The sequence below is a fragment of the Hypanus sabinus genome, chromosome 5 (assembly GCF_030144855.1).
Source record: "Hypanus sabinus isolate sHypSab1 chromosome 5, sHypSab1.hap1, whole genome shotgun sequence".
Taxonomy (NCBI): domain Eukaryota; kingdom Metazoa; phylum Chordata; class Chondrichthyes; order Myliobatiformes; family Dasyatidae; genus Hypanus; species Hypanus sabinus.
The window spans coordinates 13,613,537-13,636,229 of NC_082710.1; the positions used below are offsets into that span (position 1 = coordinate 13,613,537).

General features: G+C 43.9%; 1 protein-coding gene across 1 annotated transcript in view; it reads right to left on the reverse strand.

Moving 5' to 3' along the window:
* Positions 1-9,383: 9,383 nt before the first annotated feature.
* msh3 (mutS homolog 3 (E. coli)) overlaps positions 9,384-22,693 on the reverse strand; it is a 258,875-nt gene continuing 245,565 nt past the window's right edge. The window contains exon 24 of the mRNA XM_059969397.1: positions 9,384-10,325. Within this exon, the coding sequence (XP_059825380.1) occupies positions 10,244-10,325 (82 nt within the window). The 3' untranslated portion in view covers positions 9,384-10,243. The remainder of the gene's footprint in view (positions 10,326-22,693) is intronic.

Sequence of the window (22,693 nt, forward strand, 5' to 3'; positions counted from 1 at the left end):
TCCTTTTTGCTTGGATGAGTTTGTGGCCAAATATGAGCTGTTGTTTGCCATGGAAATTGAACTAAGGCTTTATCTTGGATGTCGGCTGACACATTGCAACTTCAGGACTGGGAGCAGAGAATCCTTCAGTACTCTGGGATGATTTTGACACTGAGGCGAGTGCAAAGTTTTCCCTCAGTTTCTCCCGTATCAGAGGTTAAGGATAGGTCATGAGAGGGACGGAAGAAAGACAAAACTAATGACAGACGGGCAGAGTGGAAAGGTGGAAAAGGAGGCCGGGGGGGGGGGGGGGGAGTTGTAGCAGTGAAAAATTAACACAAAACGCTTCAGTGGAGACATGTAATTTTGAAAAAGGCAATTCCATAGCAACAAAAGGCCATGACAAAGTGAGCCAAGAATAGTCAAGAAGGAGTTCAAATAAAGATGTTAAAGTCACCGGATTGACTAATTATGCACAGATTATAAGTATATTGGTCCAGCTGGATGTCAGTAAGTTTACATATACTCTGCCAAATGATGCTGTCTGCTTGATGAGCGCCGGGAATTTCGAGCCTGGGTTTTCCTTCCTCAACCCTACCATCCTCCAGCTCATACTCCCCAGTAATCGATGGAATGAGCTTGGGAAAAGCACAAATGTGCCAGTGAAACAACACTCTTCCCACCTCACATTCTCCGTGAAGGCAGCGGGGGGGGGGGGGAGCTGAGTCTGTCATCTGGATTGAGACTCCTTTGCCCCTGGGTCACAACTTGGTGTTATTAAGTTAAAACTTCCAACTCTCTGTTGTGTATAAACCAAGAACTAGAATCTACAGGTGTTGGAACAGTCAGTTCACCAGCAAGCTGTAGGGAAAGCTCACAAAGGTTTGAATAAACACCATTCTAGAAAGCGCCGTTGAGGTCTGCCTGCTCGAAAAACCTCTGGAAGCCTGGGCAGCAACGTGTGTACTGATGACAACACGCTCCTGGAGATGAAACAAACTTCCTTTGGCTGCTCCCTCAGTCGAAGATTTTCCTTTATTTTACTTTTGTCAAGTATATTCATAAACATACACTGCCTTCATAGCCCCCAGGCCAATTACAGTCACGCCAGGGGAATTCACTCCACATTTTATTTGTAGTTTCTATAGCAGTCTTTCCAACACAAGCAGCTGTACTTTGCACTGAAACCAACCAACTACCATTAGAGAACTCATCTCTGAACTGATTCCACAACCTGTGGACTCACTTTCAAGGATTCTGCAGCTCATGTTCTCGATATTATTTATTTACATATTTATTATTATTATTTGTTTTTTGTACTGTATTTGCAAATTTCTCCTTTTGCACATTGGTTGGTTGTCAGTCTTTACTGGTGTGTAGTTTTTCATTGATTCTATTGTATTTCTTTGTTTTACTGTGAGTGTCCACAAGAAAATGTAATATATGGTAACATATACATACTGTACTTCGATAATAAATTTACTTTCATCTGTGAGTAGTCAGTGCTGGGACCACGTTAAGGAAAAGCGAATCAGAGTCAGGTTTATATTCACTGACTTACGAGGGGTGATTCATAAGTTTGTGGCCTAAGGTAGAAGAAGTCAATTTTAGAATCCTAGCACATTTATGTTTCAACATAGTCCCCTCCTACATTTACACACTTAGTCCAGCGGTCATGGAGCATACAGATGGATTCCCTTCTTTGTAGAAGTGGTCCACAGCAGGGGTGATTGATTTCATGGCCCAAGGTAGAAGGAGATGAGTTATACATGCACGTGCAGTTCAACTCTGAGTGAAAATGCAGAAAGTTTGAAGTTAATAACCCATCTCCTTATACCGTAGGCTACAAACTTATCAATCACCCCATGCTGTGGACCACTTCTGGAGGTCCAAAATGGCGACTTCTACTACAAAGAAAAATCCGTAACTCCACGACCGCTGGACCAAGTGTGTAAATACAGGAAAAATAAATGTGCTGGGTTTTCTAAAATGGACGCCTTCTACCCTGGGCCACGAACTTATCAATCACCCTCGTATGTTGTGAAATTGGTTGTTTGGTACAGCATAATACATTAAAAAAAATATAGGTAACAATAACAAATATCAAAAAATAAATAATGCAAAAAGAGAGCATAAGGTAGTGTTCATGGACCACTCAGGAACCTGACGGGAGAGGGGCTGTTTGTGAATCGTTGACTGTGGGTTTTCAAGCCTCTGTACCTCCTCCCCAATGGTAGTGAAGCAAAGGTCTTTAATGATGGATGCTGGCTTCCTGAGGCTCCGGCTCTTGAAGATGTCCTGATGAAGGGTCTCGGCCTGAAACGTCGACTGTTTACTCATTTCCATTGATGCTGCCTGTCCTGCTGACTTCCTCCAGCATTTTGTGTGTGGGGAAGGTTGTGCCTGTAATGGAGCTGCCCGAGTCTGTACCCATCTGCAGTTTAACCCGCTCATTAACACAGATTAAAGCCTGCTCGCTGGAACACCAAATTCTCACATTTATCCATTATGTCAAAGCATGTGCATGGATTCAAAGTTACATTCAACGATCCAATTAAATCATTTGGTTCAACTGACCTAACTTTGCGACCGCCTTTATTAAGTTCCTTTGATCACGGGCCGAGAGCCAATCCTTTTGAAAGGGTCATGTCTCTGTTTTCTGTTGGCCTGTGTTGTATTTTGTGTTGTGCATTTTAATATGGGTTATGGTAACTTGTCACGTGGGTTTGGCGTGGTAGAAATAAATGGATATAGTCACGTATTCATCCTTTATGCCGTTAGCTTAGTTAGAGATAGAGACTGAGCAGAGGTTGGATAGTTTTTGCTGATCACTTATTTCGCTAATTATGCTAATTTTAATCGCTCGTCTTTGCTAGTTTCATAATAAAGAATCAAACATACCTTTTCTCGACTTGTTGTTCCTCTCTGTGCCTTGTAGTGCATTGGGTAGCAACCTTGCCATTTCTTTAGCATTTGTCAGTTTTTTATGAGGTTGAGTTACTAGCTCGACGCTCAACCCAGATCAGATGGAAAGCGTGCAAGGAGCTGCTGGATTCGAACCTGAGACCTTTTGAGTCGAAGTCTGGCAATGATACCACTATAACACCAGCCGGCTTTATCTTGACTTGCAGCTCATTTTTTCGGAAGCATATCATATAGTGTCAAGTCCCTCACTCAGTCTCAGTGGTTTTGGTTAGTATTTCAAGTAACTATTTTAACCTTATTTGCCCAGAGGGTATTAGGAGGTGGGCATTTAAAATACTCTGGGGCACTTGCCTTCCGGAAAATAAACTGATTCAGTTGATTACAACTTTCACACAAGTTTCCAAATGAGCAAACAGACTGCTCGTAGGCCAGGAGAATTTTCAAACATTGCATCCCAACCATAATTTCATCTTAGACCTGAGTGGGCAAATTACTTTTTTATGGGTGAGTAGCAGAACCCCATGGGCACCTTCTTTTTCAAGCTGACACCAAGCTGTGATTCCGTCAGCTTTGTGGCCCAGACCTAGTTTTTTTAGGTTTGTAGGGATGGTTTTTGTGACAGTGTGGAAGTTGGGGGCAAGTTAGGAGGTGGAGACAAGGATGAAGGGAGTAATAGGTCAGGGGCAGTAAATGAAGACTTGGGAGAAGGAGCCAGAGGTCTGTGGACCCAACGACGAGGGCGGTGACCCCCAAGGTTGGCGTGTCCTGTGATCAGAAGCCTGTGACTGGCAAGTCTGGGGGCCGAAGCTCCCAGGTCAGCAAGACAGGAGGGTGAAACTGCCATTCAGAGGGGTAATAAGACTGGGCATATACAGGGTCCGTACCCTCTATACACAGCCTAGCAAATCATAGGAATCAGACTCCCCTCAATGGACCCTGTCTGCACTCAGTACAACAGCTAACATATTCGAAGACCCCACTGACTCTGGAGAAACTGTCTCTTCTCCCCTCTCTCATCAGGCAGAAAGTACAAAAGTCTGAAAGCTCATACCAATAGGCTCAAGTACAGCTTCTATCCCACTGTAGAATGGACCTCTTGTATGATAAAGATGGACCCTTGGCCTCACAATCTATCTCATTATGATCTTGCATTTTATTGTTTACCTGCACTGTGCTTTTTCTGTAGTGTTAACACTCCTCATCTCTGTTCTAAAGGGATTCGCCTACAGTGCCTTTTGGTCCTAGACTCATCCAGTATTGGAAATATCCTCTCCACATCCACTCTGCTAGATCTTCCAATATTTGATAGGTTTCAATGAGATTCCCCCTCATTTTACTAAACTCCAGTGAGTAACAGGCTCACAGCCATCAAACACTCCTCACCCTTTCATTTCCACAAATATTCTCCTAAACCTCCTCTAGACTCTCTCCAACGTCAGCAGATCCTTTCTTAGATATAAAAGCCTGGAAGCATGCATCACCAGGCACGAGGACAGCTTCTAGTCCATCAGATTCTTCAACAGACCTCTTGTATCTTAAGATAAACTCTTGACCTCAAAATCTACGTTATGACCTTCCAATCAGCATTTACCTGTACTGCACTTCTTCAATCGCTTTTACACTTTATTCCATATATGTTGTTGTGGGTATTACTGAATCATGGCTGAAAGAAGATTACAGCTGGGAGCTTAACAGGCAGGTAGGCCAAGGGGTGGTGTAGCTTAGATGTTTAAAAAAAAGTTGAAATCAGATCATTAGAAAGGTGACATAGGTGTTGAATTGTTGTGGGTAGAGCCAAGGAAATGCAAGGGTTAAAAGACACTGATGGGAGTTGTATACAGAGCTCCAAACAATAGTAAGGTTGTGGTGTACAAATTACAATAGGAGATAGAAATTGCATGCCAAAAGATCAATATTACAATGGTTATAGGGGATTTCAGTATGTAGGCAGATTGGGAAAATAACGCTGGTGCGGGATTTCAAAAGGGGGATTTTCCAGAATACCTGTGAGATGGCTGTTTAGAGTAGCTCATGGTTGAGCCCACTAGGGATCAGCTATTTTGGATTGGGTGTTGTGCAATGAACTGGAATTGGTTAGAGAGCTTAATGTAAAGTAACCCTTGGGAGCCAGTGATCATAATATGATTGAATTCACCCTGAAAGTTGAGAAGGAGAAGCTAAAGTCAAATGCGTCAGTATTACAGTGGGGTGAAGGGAATTACAGAAGCATGAGAGAGGAGTTGGCCGGAATTGATTAGAAAAGAACACTGGCAGGGATGACGGCAGAGCAGAATTTCTAGGTGTAATTCAAAAGGCAAGATGACACAACTATGGCTAACAAGAGAAGTCAAAGCCAACGTAAAACCCCAAGAGAGGGTATATAGTACATATTGAACTGCTGGAAAATAATGCTGGTGAGGTAGTAATGGGGGTGAGGAGATGGCAGATGAACCGAATATTTATTTTGCATCAGTTCTCACTGTGGAAGACAGTAACAGTATGCCGGAAGTTCTAGGTGCCTGGGGGCATGAAGCGTGTGAAGTTGCCATCACCAGGGAGAAGTTTCTTGGGAAACTGAAAGGATTGAAGGTAGGTAAGTCACGTAGACTAGATGGTAAACACTCCAGGGTTTGAAAAAGGTGGCTGAAGAGACTGCGGAGGCATTAGTAATGACCTTTCAAAAATTCAATCGATTCTGGCATAGTTCCAGTGGACTGGCAAACTTCAAACGTCACTCTGGGAAGAAGGGAAAGAGGCAGAAGGAAGGAAATTATAGGCCAGTTAGTCTGACCTCAGCGGGTGGGAAGATGTTGGAGTTGATTGCTAAGAATGCATTTTCGGGGTACTTGGAGGCACATGATATAACAGACCATAGTCAGCGTGGTTTCCCTTGCCTGTAGGAGTAACAAGCTGGATAGACAAAAGAGAATTGGTGGATGTTGTGTACTTGGATTTTCAGAAGGCCTTTGACAAATTGCCACACAGGAGGCTGTTTAACAAGTTAATAGCTCATGGTATTACAGGAAATATACTAGCATGGATAAATCAGTAGCTGATTAGCAGGCGGCAAAGAGTGGGAATGAAGGGAGCCTTTTCTGGTTTGCTGCCAGTGGCTAGTGATGCTCCACAGGGGTCTGTGTTTGGACCACTTCTTCTTAACATTACATGCTAATGACTTGGATGATGGAATTGATGGTTTTGTGGCCAAGTTGGCAGATGTTACACAGATAGGTGGAGGGGTAGGTAGTTTTGAGGAAATAGAGAAGCTACAGAAGGATTTATACAGATTAGGAGAATGGGTAAAGAAGTGGCAGATGGAATACAGTGTCAGGAAGTGTATGGCATGCATTTTGGTAGAAGAAATAAAATGGACTATTTTCTAAATGGAGAGAAAATTCAGAAGTCTGAGGTGCAAAGGGACTTGGGAGTCCTTGTACAGAGTTCCCAAAAGGTTAATTTACAGGTCAAGTTGGTGGTGAAGAAGGAAGATGTGCTGTTGGCATTCATTTCCAGAGGACTAGAATATAAAAGCAAGGATGTAATGTTGAGACTTTATGAAGCACTGGTGAGGCCTCACTTGGAGTATTGTGAGCAGTTTTGAGCCCCTTATCTTAGAAAGGACGTGCTGATATTGGAGAGAGTTCAAAGGAGGTTCACGAAAATTGTTCTGGGAGTGAAAGGCTTATCATAACAAGAACATTTGTTGGCTCAAGGCCTGTATTTACTAGAATTCAGAAGAATGGGGCATGACCTTATCGAAACCTATTGGATTGTGAAAGGTCTTGATAGAGTGGATGTGGAGAGGATGTTTCCTATGGTAGGAGAGTCCGGGTCGAGACCCTGAATCAGAACGAACGATCTGCTCAGACTGCAACAAACCAGCACGGCACGAGCCTTAGGCAGCAGCCCACTTTCCCAAACCCATTTCCATTGCGGAATTTGAACCCGACAGAGATTTGAATAGATAACAGAGCATAGAACACTACAGCACAGTACAGGCCCTTCAGCCCACAATGTTGTGCTGACCTTTTAACCTTCACTGAGATCAATCTGAGCCTGCCCTCCCCCACAGTCCTCCGTTTTTAATCATCCATGTGCCTAAGATTTTCTTAAACGTCCTTAACGTATCTGCCTCTACCAACACTCCTCACAGCACTTGCTACTCACCCATCACCTTCTGTGTAAAATAACCTGCTTCAGATATCCCCCACCTCCAATCACTTTAAAATTCTGTTCTCCTGTATTAGCCATTTCCACTCTGGGAAAAAGTCTCTGGCTGTCCAATTGATCTATGCGTCTTATCAACTGGAACACTTCCATCAAGTTACTTCTTATCCTCCTTCGTTCCAAAGAACAAAAATCCTAGCTCACTCAACCTTTCCTCACAAGAAGACATGCTCTCTAATCCTGGCAGCATCCTGGTAAATCTCCTCTGCACCCTCTCTAAAGCTTCCACATCCTTCCTATAATGCGGTGACCAGAATGGAAGAGAAGTTTCGGTGGCCCGCAACTAGATTTAGTGTCAACTACTGGGGACCTGAGCTGTTTCTGTCTCCAGCTGGAAAAGCGTCAATAGTGGCAGAAAGAATTTTCTGCAGCACAGCTACAGTTGTTATGGTGACAAATCCAATAGCCAAATTGCACTCATTTTGTAATTAATCACTGGGAATTTCATGCCACGAGAGAACACTCTGCTCTTTTCCAAATGATACCATTTAAGGCCATTTTCAACATCAGATCGAGCCTCTGGAATAAGCTGCAAAGCAGAAGCAATTTGGTCGAGCATCTTCAAACAACTGGAGAAGAGATTACAGAGAAGATTAGCTTCATTTGTCACATGTACGTTGACACATACCGGGAAACGAAGCCACTGGCTGACCGCCCGGCGCGATAGGGACGTGCCTGCCTGAGCACGTGAACTCAGCGCTAGTGGACTGAGCGGGGATGAGATGTACAGTGAGATCCAACAGCTCGGAAGGAGGCACAGCAACACTCCGTGGAGAGGGACAAGCCACAGAAGATGGAATGGTCACCCATCGCAAACAAGGAAGGCCACAGTTTGTGACGCCTGTTTATATCATTGGCCCAGGACTTCTGAGGTCGTCAGAGTGGAACTGCCCCAGTGCAACCGCTTTTCCATCTTAAAAACTCTCCCACGTTACTTGTCATCGTCGGACATGATGAACAACCCCCACATTGAAACAAACAATGAAATGTGTCATTGTGTTAATGACCAGCCGAGTCTGAGGGTGAGCTGACGGCAGCCCACAAGCGTTGCCTCGTATCCAGCGCCAACATAAAACTTACAATCCCGTACGTCCTGCAATGTCTGGGGAAAACTAGAGGAAACCCCTTCAATCATGAGAAGAAGGTACAAACTCCCTACAGACGTGAAATGGAACGCACCGCCAGCAACGGTGGTGGAGGCGGACACAATAGGTCTTTTAAGAGACTCTTAGATAGGTACATAGAGCTTAGAAAAATAGAGGGCTAAGCAGTAGGGTAATTCTAGGCAGCTTCTACATGGTCGGCACAATGTTGTGGGCTGAAGGGCCTGTAATCTGCTGTAGATTTCTACGTCGGTGCCGAAAAACGTTGCGCTAACCGCTACACTGTTGTGATGCTGTAGAGACAGAATAGTATATGAAGCAGGGAGAAGCTCATACAATTGAGAGCCTGCCCGTTCCTTTTTAAACGGGAACTCCCAAAACGGCCAAAATTAGTAAGGCTCAAACTCATTACCAAGAAAGCATCTCCTCATGAGTAACAAATGATCAAGGAAGATTACTCTTTTTATTCAAAAGATTTCAACAACCACTGTCCATTTGGGTCCATTGTGTTCATTGATTTCAAATGTTTTCCACTGAAACTACTTCAATTTAGAATAGAGATGGGGAGGAATTTCTTTAGCCAGAGGGTGGTGAATCTCTGGGATTCATTGGCACAGATGGCCGCAGAGGCCAAGTCATTGGGTATATTTAAAGTGGAGGTTGATAAGTTCTCACATGGTAAGGGTGTCTAAGTTTATGGGAAAAAGGTATGAGAATGCGGTTGAGAGGGATGATACATCTGCCACAATGGAATGGCAGAACAGACTCAATGGACCCAATGGCCTAATTCTGCTCCTATGTCTTAGGGATCCTGTGGCAGCAACTCATTTCTATTTTATTGGAGTATATTGGTCACTTTTTAAACAGCATTATAAATTATGTAGCTTCCTCCAGTAGAGCAGGCAATAAACACAAAGTGGCTCGTAATTTTCTTTGAGTAGGCTGCACGGTGAGTTCAGGACTGGCTGCAGGGGTGTACAAAGTTAAACAGTTCGCCCATTTCATTGGAAAAACTTGAGAAATAGCAGCACAGAATAAATGTATCACAGGCGTCAGTTTCTGCCTTCTGGAATCAGAAAAATACACAGTGCGAGCGAGGTTCATCCAGGAAAATAAGGACACAAAGAAAATACATTTTAATTTATTTGGCTTGGCTTACAAAATATCGCATTAATTATGAACTTCTGCATATTGTTTCAATTCCACACTGATATTACATATACTCTATTTTAGGTGGACACTGTGTTTCGCCCCTGTAACCGCAAAAGAGTGCTTCATTAACAAAATACAGAATTAATTAAGCAAACTTTCCATTTAAAAATAGTCTCCATATTGCTTTAGCACATTGTGTGATCCTCAATACTGGAAGCACGATGCCATATATACATATATTTAAAAAAAAATCAGTAGAAGTCTGCTCAGTTCAACATACCATTCAGGAAAAAAAGCTTAGCAGGGAGATTCTAGTTTGTGTCTTAAAACAAAGGTGCAGAATTCAGTGCCGAACAGTGTTCCCTGCTTCGAAGGTTAAAGTCTTTTCCAGCTTGTCAGTAATTACAATATCTTTCTGAAGTGGATGGAGTGTTAAAATGTCAAAGTTGTACTATAGAGGACGAGGGCCAAGTGATACAGCCGCTGAGATTACTGACGGACATCTGAAAATTCTTCTACACGCTGCCCAAAATGGACAATCAAGTGAGCAAATTAAAGCAAAAAATGACAGAGTGAGTTAAAAATGAGCTGTAAGTAAAACTGGTTCCTCCCGATGGAAGAACAGAAACCAGTTTAACATTCTTCACTGTTTTGATATCTAGGATTTACATGAAGAATATAAATAACTTCAACGCAGGTAGAAAACATCTGAAATATCACATCCACATTTACAGACAATATTAGGCAACTGTCCCATCAGCTGTTTATAGAACCTCAAGCTTCCCTCACAAGGAAATACAAGAGGGGAAGAACATACCTTATCAGTTTATTGACTCAAAAATGAATAAAAATTAATCTTATTTATTCACCGTCAGCCAGTCTATTAGTTCCTTCCTTTCATTTATGTTCCAGAGTTCAAAGAAGAATTTCAATTTCTCCCTACAAGAAACAATGATGACACATTGTACATGTGGTATTGAAAATTGGCTGCAATTTCTTCAACAGAGAGCAAGAATTAAGATTTCATATACAATTATATAACTTTCTTGGAAGTCATGTTTCAAACCCCACGATGATGAAGGAACAAAATCCCAAATATCTTTCTCCATAAACAAAAAAAAACCTGAATTCACATAAATTTGAGTCAACATTCCAGTACATTTCAATGCAGCATCTGACACATTATTGTACCTTTATGTAAGGCCAAATGTTTATTTCGTCCAAGAAAGAAATAAGACAAAGGAGCAGAAATAGGCCATTCAGCCCATCATGTCTACTCTGTCCTGTGGTCATGGTTGATTTATTTTCCCTCTCAACCCCAATCTCCTGCCCCCTTCCCTCTTTGACACCCTGACTAATCAAAAACCTATCAACCTCTGCTTTAAATATATACAATGATTTAGTTCAAGATTTAAGATTTAATGTCATTTCCAGTACACAAGTGTAAAGTAGAATGAAATAATCGTTACTCTGGATTCGATGTAGCACAGGAAAAAACACAAAAGATAAAGAACACAATAAATATAAATACATAAGATTGCTTATATAGATTGTACGTCCAATAAGCGATGCTAGGCTGTATGTAAAGTGACTGACAGGAAATAATAAAGTAGTGGTGGAGTTAGTGGGTGGAGGTGCTGATCATCCTTACTGCTTGGGGAAAGCAATTATTTTTAGACCATAAGACACAGGAACACAATTAGGCCATTCAGTCCATTGAGTCTGTTCCGCCATTGATCGTGGCTGATCCATTCCCTCTCAATCCCAGTCTCCTACCTTCTCTTTAATAACCTTTCACACCCTGTGTTATCAAGAATCTAAGTCAGGTTTGAGTCGGGTGGTTCTGGCATGGCTGCTAAATATCCTCCTCCCTGAGGGAATAGAACAAACAGTCCATGAGCAAAGTGGGTGGGATCCTTCATGATGTTATTGGCCTTTATCCAGCATATTTATCAAGGACTGGTATTAAGTACTATCAAGGATACAGCTCACCCACCCATCCAGCATCCTCTTCAACTTTCTACCATCTCGTAGGAGACTCCGATTCATAAAGACAAGAATGGTCAGGATAGGAAACAGCTTCTTCCCTCAGGCCATTAGGCTTCTGAACTCCCTGCCACATCGCATTCGAGTTTCACTGGATAATTTGAACTGTACTCTACAATATTTTATTCATGCAGTTTATTTATGTGCATTTGTTTGAGGATTTAGTTCTTACTTTCCTAAGCTATTGGTTTTTTAAGTGTGTTATGTATACTACTGTGCTTGACACCCTGGCCTGAAGACACATCGTCTCATCTGGTGGTATAAATGTAATAGTTAAATGACAATGAACTTGACTTTCCGCATCTATGTCCTTGATGGCAGGTCGGCTGGTGTCAGTGATGCGTTGGGCATTTTTGACTACCTGTTGAGGAGTCTTCCTGCCTGCCGCAGCGCATCTTCCACACCGAGCAGTGACGTAGGACAATGTCTGCTGCAGGTCTGTAGAATGATGCAAAAAGTCCAACTCTCTTCAGTCTCCTCAGAAGTGGAGACATTGGTGAGCTTTCTTGACTACGTAGGATGTGTTTTGGGACCAGGAGGGGTCGTGTGTGATCTGCACTCCCAGGAATTTGAAACTGCATGCTGTTTCCGCTGCTATGCCACCAATGCAAAGTGGAGGGGGGTTGTGAGGGGCATGGGTTCTCCTGAAGTCAATAACCACCTCCTTGTCTTCTTAACATTAAGGCCTTGAGCTCTTCCACCTCCTCTCTGTAGGCCGCTTCATCGCTGTTGGTGATGAGCCCCACCACTGTTCTGTCATCAGCGAAGTTGTCAATGAGATTACTCGGGTGTTTGGCCGTGCTGTCCTACGTCAGCAGAGTGTACAGCAAAAGGCTCAGCACACAGCCCTTGGGGGGGGGGGGGGGGGGGGCGTTTGGAGGACGTTGCGGATGGAGAGGCAGTTATGTATCTGGACTATCTGAAATCTGTTGGTTAGGAAGCCCACACCCAGTTGCACAATGGTCTATTTAAACCGAAGAGAAGGAGTTTGTTCACCAAGGTCTGTGGGACAATAGTGTTGAATGCCAAAGTGAAATCCAGAAACAGCATTCTGACACAAATGTCCTTGTTTTCTAGGTGTGTCAGGTCCGGGTGCACAACAGATGCTGTGGCATCTATTGTAGAACAGTTCTGTCAGTCAGTATACTGGTGAGTGTCCCATGTGGCAGGGATGGAGTTTCTGATATGAGCCATTACCAGCTGTTCAAAGCACTTCACGATGATTGGCATCAGTGCCAGCAGGTGGTAGCCATTTAGTTCTGAAGGTGCAGAGTTCTTTGGTACAGGGATGATGGTGGCTGGTTTGAAGCATGTGGGGACAGCAGCCTGGATGAGTGAAGTGTTGAAGAAGTCCGTGAGGTGGTTTGAACACTCCCTGAGTACTCGGCCTGGGACGTTGTCTGGCTCAGCTTACCTGGGGTGGTGGGGTGGTGGTGGTGGGGGGGGGGGGGGGGGGGAGAGAGGAATAGCTATTGTGGCTGGCATTGTGTTGTGTGCATAAAAGTTGTTTAGAGCGCCAGGAAGGCGTCATTGGTACAGTCAACACTGTTGTCTGTAACAATGAATTCCATAGATTCACCATCCACTGGCTGAAGGCATTCCTCCTCATCTCTGTTCTAAACGGTTAACCCTCTAATCTGAGGCTGTGCCCTCTGGTCCTGGACTTAATAAAGTATTTCATCCTGACTTGGAAATGTAGTTATTGTTCATCCTGATCCAATACCATTGCACGGCCAAGAAGAACAAGAGGAACGGGTGAACAGAAACATCTCAAAGTTCCCCTTAAACTTTTCACCTTTCACCCTTAACCTATGACCCCCGGTTGTTGTCCCACCCAACCTCAGTGGGAAAAGCCTGCTTGCATTTACCCTATCTATACCCCTCATAATTTGTATACCTCTGTCGAATCTCCTCACAATCTTCCAGCGATATGGCTTCCTCCCATATTCCAAAGACCTACAGGTTAGGGTTAGTGAGTTGTGTGCATGTGTCATGTTGACACCAGAAGTGTCAGCAGGCGGCCCAGCACAATCCTCACTGATCTGAACGATGCAGTTCATGTGCCCAATGGTGCAAATCTCTAGAAAAAAGCTTCAAGTTACTTGTTTAAAAAATGCTTTTGACAAGTGTCTTAATATTAGTCACATCGTGGCAGAGAAAGGGGCTGGATGGGCTGCTATTGTGAAGGAACAAGTATGAAGCATCTACAATAATGAACTCTTGCAAATTTCAAGTTCATTATGTTTCTGAAGAGGAGCAGGAACACAGCCTGGGAAATGTATGAAAAGCTTTAAAAGGTCTCTAGGGCAGAAACAAACTGATTACTGGCATAGTAGTTTCCACCCTGAAAATCAGTTTCTCAGTGCCTGAAGATAATTAGTTACTTACATTAGTTACTCTGGAGAGCTCGTCAACTCATAGCACATGGCAGCGTATCATAGAAATGAGTACACATGGAATGAGCAAACCTTTGGAAAACTGTGATGTTGAGAGCAGAGTGCCAGGTACAATCAGAGGGGGTTGCAACATGCTAGCATAGCTTACAAGGATCTTACACTTTTGAGTATTCACTGCCCATGTTTCCATGGGCATTCCAGTGTTAAAGAGAAGATAAAGATTAGCTTTACTTGTCATATGTACTCGAAACATACAGTGATATGCATCATTTCCATCAACCCCCAACATAGTCCGAGGAGCAGCCCACAAGTTACAGGGAAAATGTATAAACCCGTTAAGACAGCTTCAGGAAATTGAACCTGCTGACACTGTACAGGGTCACACTATCCATGAAAGCTTTCAATCTTTCTAAAGTTTCGACATCCTTCCTATAACAAGGTGACCAGAACTGAATGGATTACTCCAAATGTGGCCTAACCATTGCTTTACAGAGCTCACACTCAAAGGCCAAAACATCACAAGTCTTCATAACGACACTATCAGCTTGCCTGGCAACTTCAAGGGATCTATGGACATGGACCCCAAGATCCCTCTGTCCCTCCACATTGCCAAGAATTCTGCCATTAACCCCATACACTGCCTTCAAAATGAAGCACTTCACACTTTTCTGGACCGAACTCCATCTGCCGCTTCTCAGCCCAAGCTCTGCATGCTGTCAATGTCCCACTGCACCCGACTACAATCCTCCGCATAATCTACAACACCGCCGACCCTCATGTCATCTGCAAGCTTAATAACCCACCCTTCCTTATTCTTATACAAAAATCACCAAGAGCAGTTTCCCAGACCAGATCCCTGCGGAACATCACCGGCCACCGACCACCAGACAGAATACACTGCCTATCCTGCGTCCCTGCTCTCAATTCCTACTTCCAGAGCACTGCTGCTTCAAGAGTTGCCGGTCCTACAGCCAACAGCAATGAAAGATACTGCACTGGATTCTCTGCGGACCTGTGGAATTTCCCAAAAGCAGCAGCACCTGCCCAGTATGCCTCTATCACAAGACGAAGGTTTCTATCCATTGTGAACTACACTGAATAGAGCTCATTGTTTTTTTTAAATTAAAGAGTGTGTGCTGCCTGCCAGTTAGGCACCGACATGTCAAAACCACGTGTCTGGATGAAGACGATTGTAGCCAGAGGGGAATAAACATTCAGATTTGTAAAATATATGAGATGACAGGATAAGATTGCAGCTTGCTGTCTGGCCCTGGAACCAGCATCGTGGACAGACTATCAATAGGGCTGGAAGTTGGACTTTTCCCCACAGCTTCTCCACAATGTTACTTTTATGACCTAGTGCAAACTGAATGCTTCTCTTTGTTGATTTACGATGAAATTAAAATGTATGGAATGAAGTTAATATTTAAAACTCAAAGTTCAAAGTAAATTTATGGTCAAAGTACATACGTCACCATATACAACTCTGAGATTCATTTTCTCACGGGCATTCACAGTAAATGAAAGAAGCACAATAGGATCAATGAAAGACTGTACCCAACAGGACAGGCAAATAATCAATGTGCAAAAAGCAACAAAACTGTAGAAATACAAAAAAAAAAGAGAAAAAAATAATAATAAATAAATAAAGAATAAATACAGAGAACATGAGATGAAGAGTCCTTGAAAGTGCCTGTACGTTGTTGGAACAGTTCAGTGATGGGGCGAGTGAAGTTACCTCTTTGGGTTCAAGAGCCTGATGGTTGAGGAGTAATAACTGTTCCTGAACCCGGTGGTGGGGGTCCTGATGGCAGCAGTGAGAAGAGAGCATGACTTGGGTGGTGGTGGGGGTCAGTGATGATGGACGCTGTTTTCCAGTGACAGCACTCCGTGTAGATGTGCTCAATGGTGGGGAGGGTTTGACCCGTGATGGACTGGGCCTCATCCACTACTGGAAGTAATTCAGAAAATGTGTAGGAAAGGAGAGTTGCTCCCATGTGGAGGCTTGCCTGCGTGCAAAATTTTCCTGACAGCGAGCACGTTGAGTGTTTGATGCCCGGTTATTGGAGGTAATTCAGAAAATGAGTATCCACTACTTTTTGTGGGCTTTCCTATACAAGAGCATTGGTATTTCCATATCAGGCGTGAGGCGGCCAATCCCTGCGGTACATCACTAGTCATATGCCTCCAGTCAGGGAGGCATCCAACTACAACCACGCTTTGGCTGCAGGAAGGGTGCAAAATGAATATCTAATCCAAGTTACTACCTCACCTTGAACACCAAACTGCTGAACCTTCTTGTCAACCTTGTCCACTGCCTTGCAAAAAATCCATTTAAGACCATTCCCATCTCCTTTGGTTCTACGTCTGATCTTCTAGAGGGCCAGTTTTGTCCCTTGCTAACCTTTTGCTCTTAATATATTCGAAGAAGCCCTTAGGATTCTCCTTCACCTCGTCTGCTGGAGCAACCTCATGTCTTCTACCCATGAAGCATGATTAGACGAGTTCTCCAGTCTATCCTGACTGAGCACTGCTGTGACATTTTCCCTGACTAGTAATTCCAACCACCCCCCCCACATTCCTCCTGCTCTATCGCATCTGAAAGAACAGAACCCCAGAGTATTGAGCTGCCTCTCCAGCACTAAGTCTCACTAATGGCTATAATGTCATAATTCATGTTGATCTCACTGGTTTTCCTACAATACTTTCTTTGAAATATATGCAGCTCAGAACATTAGCCCCACCGTGCTCAACCTTTTAATTCCTGACTTTGTACGTAGGTTTAACAACATCTTTCTCCACACCTCCTTATCTGTTCTGGTGCTCTGGAACCCATCCCTTGGATCTCTAGTTTAAACCACCCCCTTACTGCCCTATGCAGCATTAGCAAACCTTCCTACTAGGATATTAGTCCCTCTCCAGTTCAGGTGTGGATCCTCTCTTCTGGACAGGTTCACCTTCCCTGGAAGAGCCCAATGATTCAAAAAATCTGAAGCCCGAACACAGTGAAATGGCTTATTTGTGTCGATGACCAAAACAGTCCAAGGATGAGCCAGGGGAAGCTCATAGCTTACAACCCCTAACCACACATCTTTGAAACGTGGAAGGAAACTGGAGAAGTTACTAACTCCTGACGGACAGCAGCGGGAATTGAACCCCAACTGGTGCGGTAAAGTGATTGCGCTAACCACCACACTACAGTGCTAACTCCCACATCCCAGAGACATTCAGGTTAGAGTTAGTGAGTTCCGGAATTGCTATGCTGGTACCGGAAGTGTGACGACACTTGCTGGCTGCCCTCAGCACACCCTCAGACTGTGTTTGTTGTTGACGCCAACAATGCCTTTCACTGTATGTTTTGATGTCCACGTGATAAATAAAGCTAATCTTTATCTTGATCTCACACCCCTGTACCCCATTTTCTCTCAGATAGCCACTACAGTACAAAGTACCAGAGGAGAATCCATGGTCGCTGGGACAATGTGCAGCTCCACAGAGGCAGCACTGGGACTTACAACCCAACTTCAAAGTTCAAAGTAAATTTATTATCAAAGAACATCCATGTCACCATATACAACCCTGATCACTAGAGTAGCTTTATTTGTCACACGTACGTTGAAACATTCAGTTAAATGCCAGCGAGGGTGCACTGGGGGCAGCCCGCAGATATCACCACACTTCCAGCTACAACTCACTAGCTCTGACCCAAACATCTTTGGGATATGGGAGAAAACCCACAAGGTTGCGGGGAGAAAGTATAAGCTCCGTACAGATAGCATTGTGCTAACCGCTATGATACCGTAGTGTCGTTGTGAGAGCAGTTTAGAGCTGCTGTATCACTTTCACCGCCTCCATGGGGATCACCAAATATATTGCTTCTGCTGCATTTCAAATATGAGATTTTAAACAATATGATCCTTCTCTTCTGAGTTGCAAAAAGGTAGAAGTAAAAGTCAAAGGCAAGCTTCTCATCCCTTAAGCAAATCAATGAGGCACAGATCGGGTGGACAACCAGAGACATTTCCAGGGCAGAAACAGCTAATACGTGAGGGCAGCATTTTAAGGTGACTGGAGGAATGTATAGAGAGGGAGGATGTCAGAGGTAGATTCTTCACACAGAGAGTGGTGGGTGCATGGAACATCCTGCCAGGGGTGGTAGTAGAGGTGGATACATTAGGGGCATTTACAAAACTCATGGCTGATTTTTTAAAAATGGAGGGATATGTAGGGGGTAAGGGTTCGAATGATCCTGGATTGAGGGCCAAAGGGCCTATACTGTGCTGTTCTATGTTAAAAGCAAGTGATGGCAAGTAATCGCTGACATTGACATCGTGTGTCTCTGTTACAAAACCTCGTTAGTACAGGAAATAATTGTAGAAGAGCACAACATGCAAGTCCTTTCTCAGCAAGGTTCAGGTAGTGATTACTTCTCATTGACACACGGTAAAAGTCCAAACCTTCCAGCAGACTAGTGCCCCTATATAAACATGTGGTGTAGAAGATGGCCTGATCCCTTCTTTCCAGTCTAGAAAACACAGACTTAAAAACCTTGGGTGCCACAGAGGCAAGTGTAACGCTTTACAGTGTCAATTGGATTTCAATTCCCGCCGCTGTCTGTTAGGAGTTTGCACATTTTCCCCTTGTGAGCTTCTTCTGGGTGCTCAGGTTTCCTCCTACGTTCCAAAGATGTACGGGTTAGGGTTAGTAAGTTGTGGGCATGCTAACTTGGCGCCAGAAGAGTGGCGACATTTGCGGGCTGCCCCCAGAGTGTCATCGGACTGCTGACACAAATGAAGCATGTCAATGGATGTTTGTGACAAATAAAACTAATGTTTATCTTTAAGAAACTAGGACCAGAATGTGTTTGCTGATAGTAGATCAGAATTAGCTGCTGTTCCTGTTTAATCTGAAAAATTTCACATAGATTCGATATGAAATTTGACCCATGAACAAAGGTGCTAAATAATTCATGAGCAGTTGGCGTGCAGGCTCTTTCAAGAGTAAAACCACTTCTATCTGTAAGACCTACTAATTCGTACTGTGCTTACATAAGTTTTATTTTTTTATTTATCGTGTAATTTTTTTCCCATGCGAACTTCTGTCTCTAGAGGTGATAATCAGGTCAATGTTTTCTGCTCCCAGTGTGAAGAGATCTCAGCAAGGGCGTATTCAATTTCTGAAGCGACTGCTTATTAAGATGTCTAATGGCTGTTCATTAGAATTGGTGGTACTAGAGAGGCTGCAGTAATGGCTTACGTGATGCAGAGAGAACGTGTGTCTTAGTAACAATTGAGCTTTAGTGCTAGAGATCTTTTGCCCTCATTTGGATGATACAGCTGTGGATTTTTTTGTCGAAATGGAGACCATTAAAAAGCAAAAAAAAATTAATGATAATCTTTCTTCTTGAAGTTCAGGTTTGATTGTCATTCAACCATGCATATGTACACAGGTAAATGAAGCAGCATTCCTCCGGGACCAAGGTGCAAAGCAGTCACATTATTTCCTGCCTGAGAATAGACTGTTAGCTAAACGTTTTGAGATCGTGATGTGTAATACCATTAATGAGACGGAATTATTCAGCAATTGAACAAGAGTTTATATTATGAAGTCAATATAAAATTTTATATAGAAGTTTATATATTTAATATAAAAAAAGTAATAGTGTAATTGAAAACTTGAACTTGAGGAAGAAAGTTTACCATTAAGAACTCTTTTGCTGTTCTATGGTCTCCATTTCTGCAAAAAACCTCAACTGTATCATCCAAATGGTTCCTTCAGGTTGTTATTCCTGGGGGTGTTAAAGGGGATAAGCTCCCATGACCTATTAAATGCTTCCAATGCCGTGCACCGGTTTAAGATGACGCTATCAAAGATAAGCGACAGCTTACTGGCAAGAGATTCGACTGAAAACATTACTGATAACATCTTTTCTGAAGCAGACAGTGAGGAGGCAGGCGGAGGCAGGGCTGGTTCGGGAAATGAGTGGTGCTGGGCATTGTGAGGTGCAATACGTTGCAGGCAGGATCTGTATGACTGCTAGAGACGCAGTGAGCGACCTGCAGAGGAGACGATGAAAAAAACTTTCGATGCCTGTCCACCAAACCCGGGTGTGAGGTTGGCTAAGTGCCGAGCTGATTCAGTGAGATCGAGAACGACATCGGGCTTGGTGGCCAAGCGTATCGGGGAGTCGGCATACAGGTCCTAGAAGATGGTACTATCTGGCATTCGGACAATTTAAACACTGACACAGATAGACTGGAAGCCCAAGTGTTGAGAACAGAGACGAGGAACACAGAAATTCGGGTTTCTTGTTTCTGTGGCTGCCTACAAGCAGGCAAATTCCAAGGTGTATAATTTATACATTCTTTGGTAATAAATGTATATTGAACTTTGACAACCAAGTCCAGCCCCTGGCCTTCACCTGTGGCTTTAACTACCAAGCCCGGCAGCAAAGTTTCTTCTGACAGGAGAAGGGGCAAAGCTGGGTTACTGGCACCTTAAAACCAGCTGCTTCAGGCAATGGGGCTTGTCAGCTGTGGCTAACAGCTCATCCAGCAGAAGGAAAACTCTGATCACAAACCGCACCTAGCTTGTGGCTGTACCCACTCATGGGGAAGGCTTTGTGAGTAAACCCCGAGGGAAAAATCTGGAGCTGGAGTCCTTAAGGCAGTCCTACATTGAATTAAATGCTGACTGGCAGCTCCTGCGAGGCTGGTGCCAAACTGTATCGCTCTCTGGCATTTCTTTGGGTTAATCATGTGGTTGGGGAGGGGGAGCTTGCTACATGGGCAATACCTTGCTCTCCACATTGTGCAGCCCAGACTTGTGAATCTGGACAGCTAGGATGCAACATCCACAGATGACCCTGACCAACGGAGTCTCACACCACGCCACACCAAACGAGGCCAAGAAATCACCAGCAGCAAAGCTCCTCAAACTCCATTGTTACTAAGATACGCATTCTTGCCGCATAACGTAAACCATTACTGCACCTTCTCTAGCACCACCAATTCTAATGACCAATAATTAGACAGTCACCTCCTCCCTCAACTCCACTCAGAGCCCCAAACAGTCCTTCCCGGTGAAGCAACACTTCACCTGTGAATCTGCTGCGGTCGTCTATTGTATCGGTGTTCCCGATGCAGCCTCCTCTACATTGGTGAGAGCCGATATAAGCCGGGGGATCGTTGTGCTGAGCGCCTCCACTCCATCTGCCAAAAGTGGAATTTCCCTGTGGCCAACCATTTTAATTCCTATGCCCATTCCCAATCTGACATGTCAGTCCACAGACCCCTCTCCTGCAGCAATGAGACCGTTCTCAGTGTGCAGAAAAACACCTCATATTCCATCTTGGTTAGGGGTTTTCAAACTGATGCCATGGATATGAATTTCTCCTTCCATTAATTTTCCCCCTCCCCTTCCCTCTGCTTCTATTCCGCACACAGGGCTCTTACATCTTCCCCTTGCCTATCTCCTCCTCTCTTTCCCCTGGTGCCCCTCTTTCTTCCCTCTCGTCTTGTATCAGATTCCTTCCTCTCCAGCCCTTTACCATTCCCACCCACCTGGTTTCACCTATCACCCTCCCCCCAAATGTTTTATTCTGGCAACTTCCCCTTCCTTTCTAGTCCTGAAGAAGGGTCTCAGCTGGAAACGTTGACTGTTTATTCACTTCCATAGATGCGACCTTACCTGCCGAGATCCTCCAGCATTTTGTGTGCATTGCTTTTAAATTTCCTGCATCTGCAGAATCTCGTGTTATAGATAAATGAAATATGTTTACACCTATCAAACACTACAACCATTACAAACTAATAGCAGATTATTTATTCAAGCTTAAAGTAAAGTACATATACATCACTGTACTGTGCAAAAGTCTTAGGCACATGTCTATAGATAGGGTGCCTAAGACTTTTGCACAGTACTGTATTTGTCAATGTGGAGCGGAGAGCGAGTTTGTAAATCTGCCAGGAGTAAAATGATGTTGGGAATGGCAAGAGTGGATCGCAGCTGGAGGGGTGTGGGAGAGGTGGCAGAGAAGTGGTGCCAGTGGTGGGGGTGACAAGGGTGCAGACACACCCAGCCCTGAGACACCAGGCAAGGTCATTTGATTCCAAACAGTTGGTTTATTGATCATTACAGAATGTCCCTCAGGTGCTTCTTGCTCCCTCCCCTCTCCCTTTTCCCAACCATGATCCCCCTTTCCCTGCCTCTTTCCGGGTTGTGAAATCAGTTCAGAGTTGAGGTGGGTGAAAGCGTATGAATGATAGGGCAGTTCCTCTGGTGGAAACACATTCATGCTTCATTCTGACAGAAAAGCAGAAGCAGGAAATATAATTTAAGTATTACATTTTGATTACTGTTTACAGTACTGTTATTTGATTACCGAAGAACACTGAAATCTCAGCTACTATTTAAATGGGGGCAGGGTGGGAGAGGGGGAAGAGAAGGGGGGAGGGGGAGGGGGAGAGAGGGGGAAGAAAAATGTAAACTACCAAAGCGTTTCACTATGCTAAGGAATTAGATGACAAGAGTTTAAACTGTTCTCCTTCCAGGTAAGGAGGCTGTACATTGTTCATTCCATGAACAAATTGGTAATCTACCATGCTAAAGCTGAAGTTTCATGGAACCCACAGAGTGGGCTGCTGTTGTCACGAGGCTAAAAATGTCACAGCACACAGCATTAACAACTTGGTGCTGTTTCAGAATTCATGGAGCTCTAATCCTGCACAATGTTATATCTTTCTATTTCCTACACACTAGCCTGGCACGTGACTGTGCAGGAAATAGAGGCAGGCAGATGATGAGCTTCATTTGTCAGACGTACGTTGAACGTGCAGTGACATGTGTCATTGGCGTCAATGACCA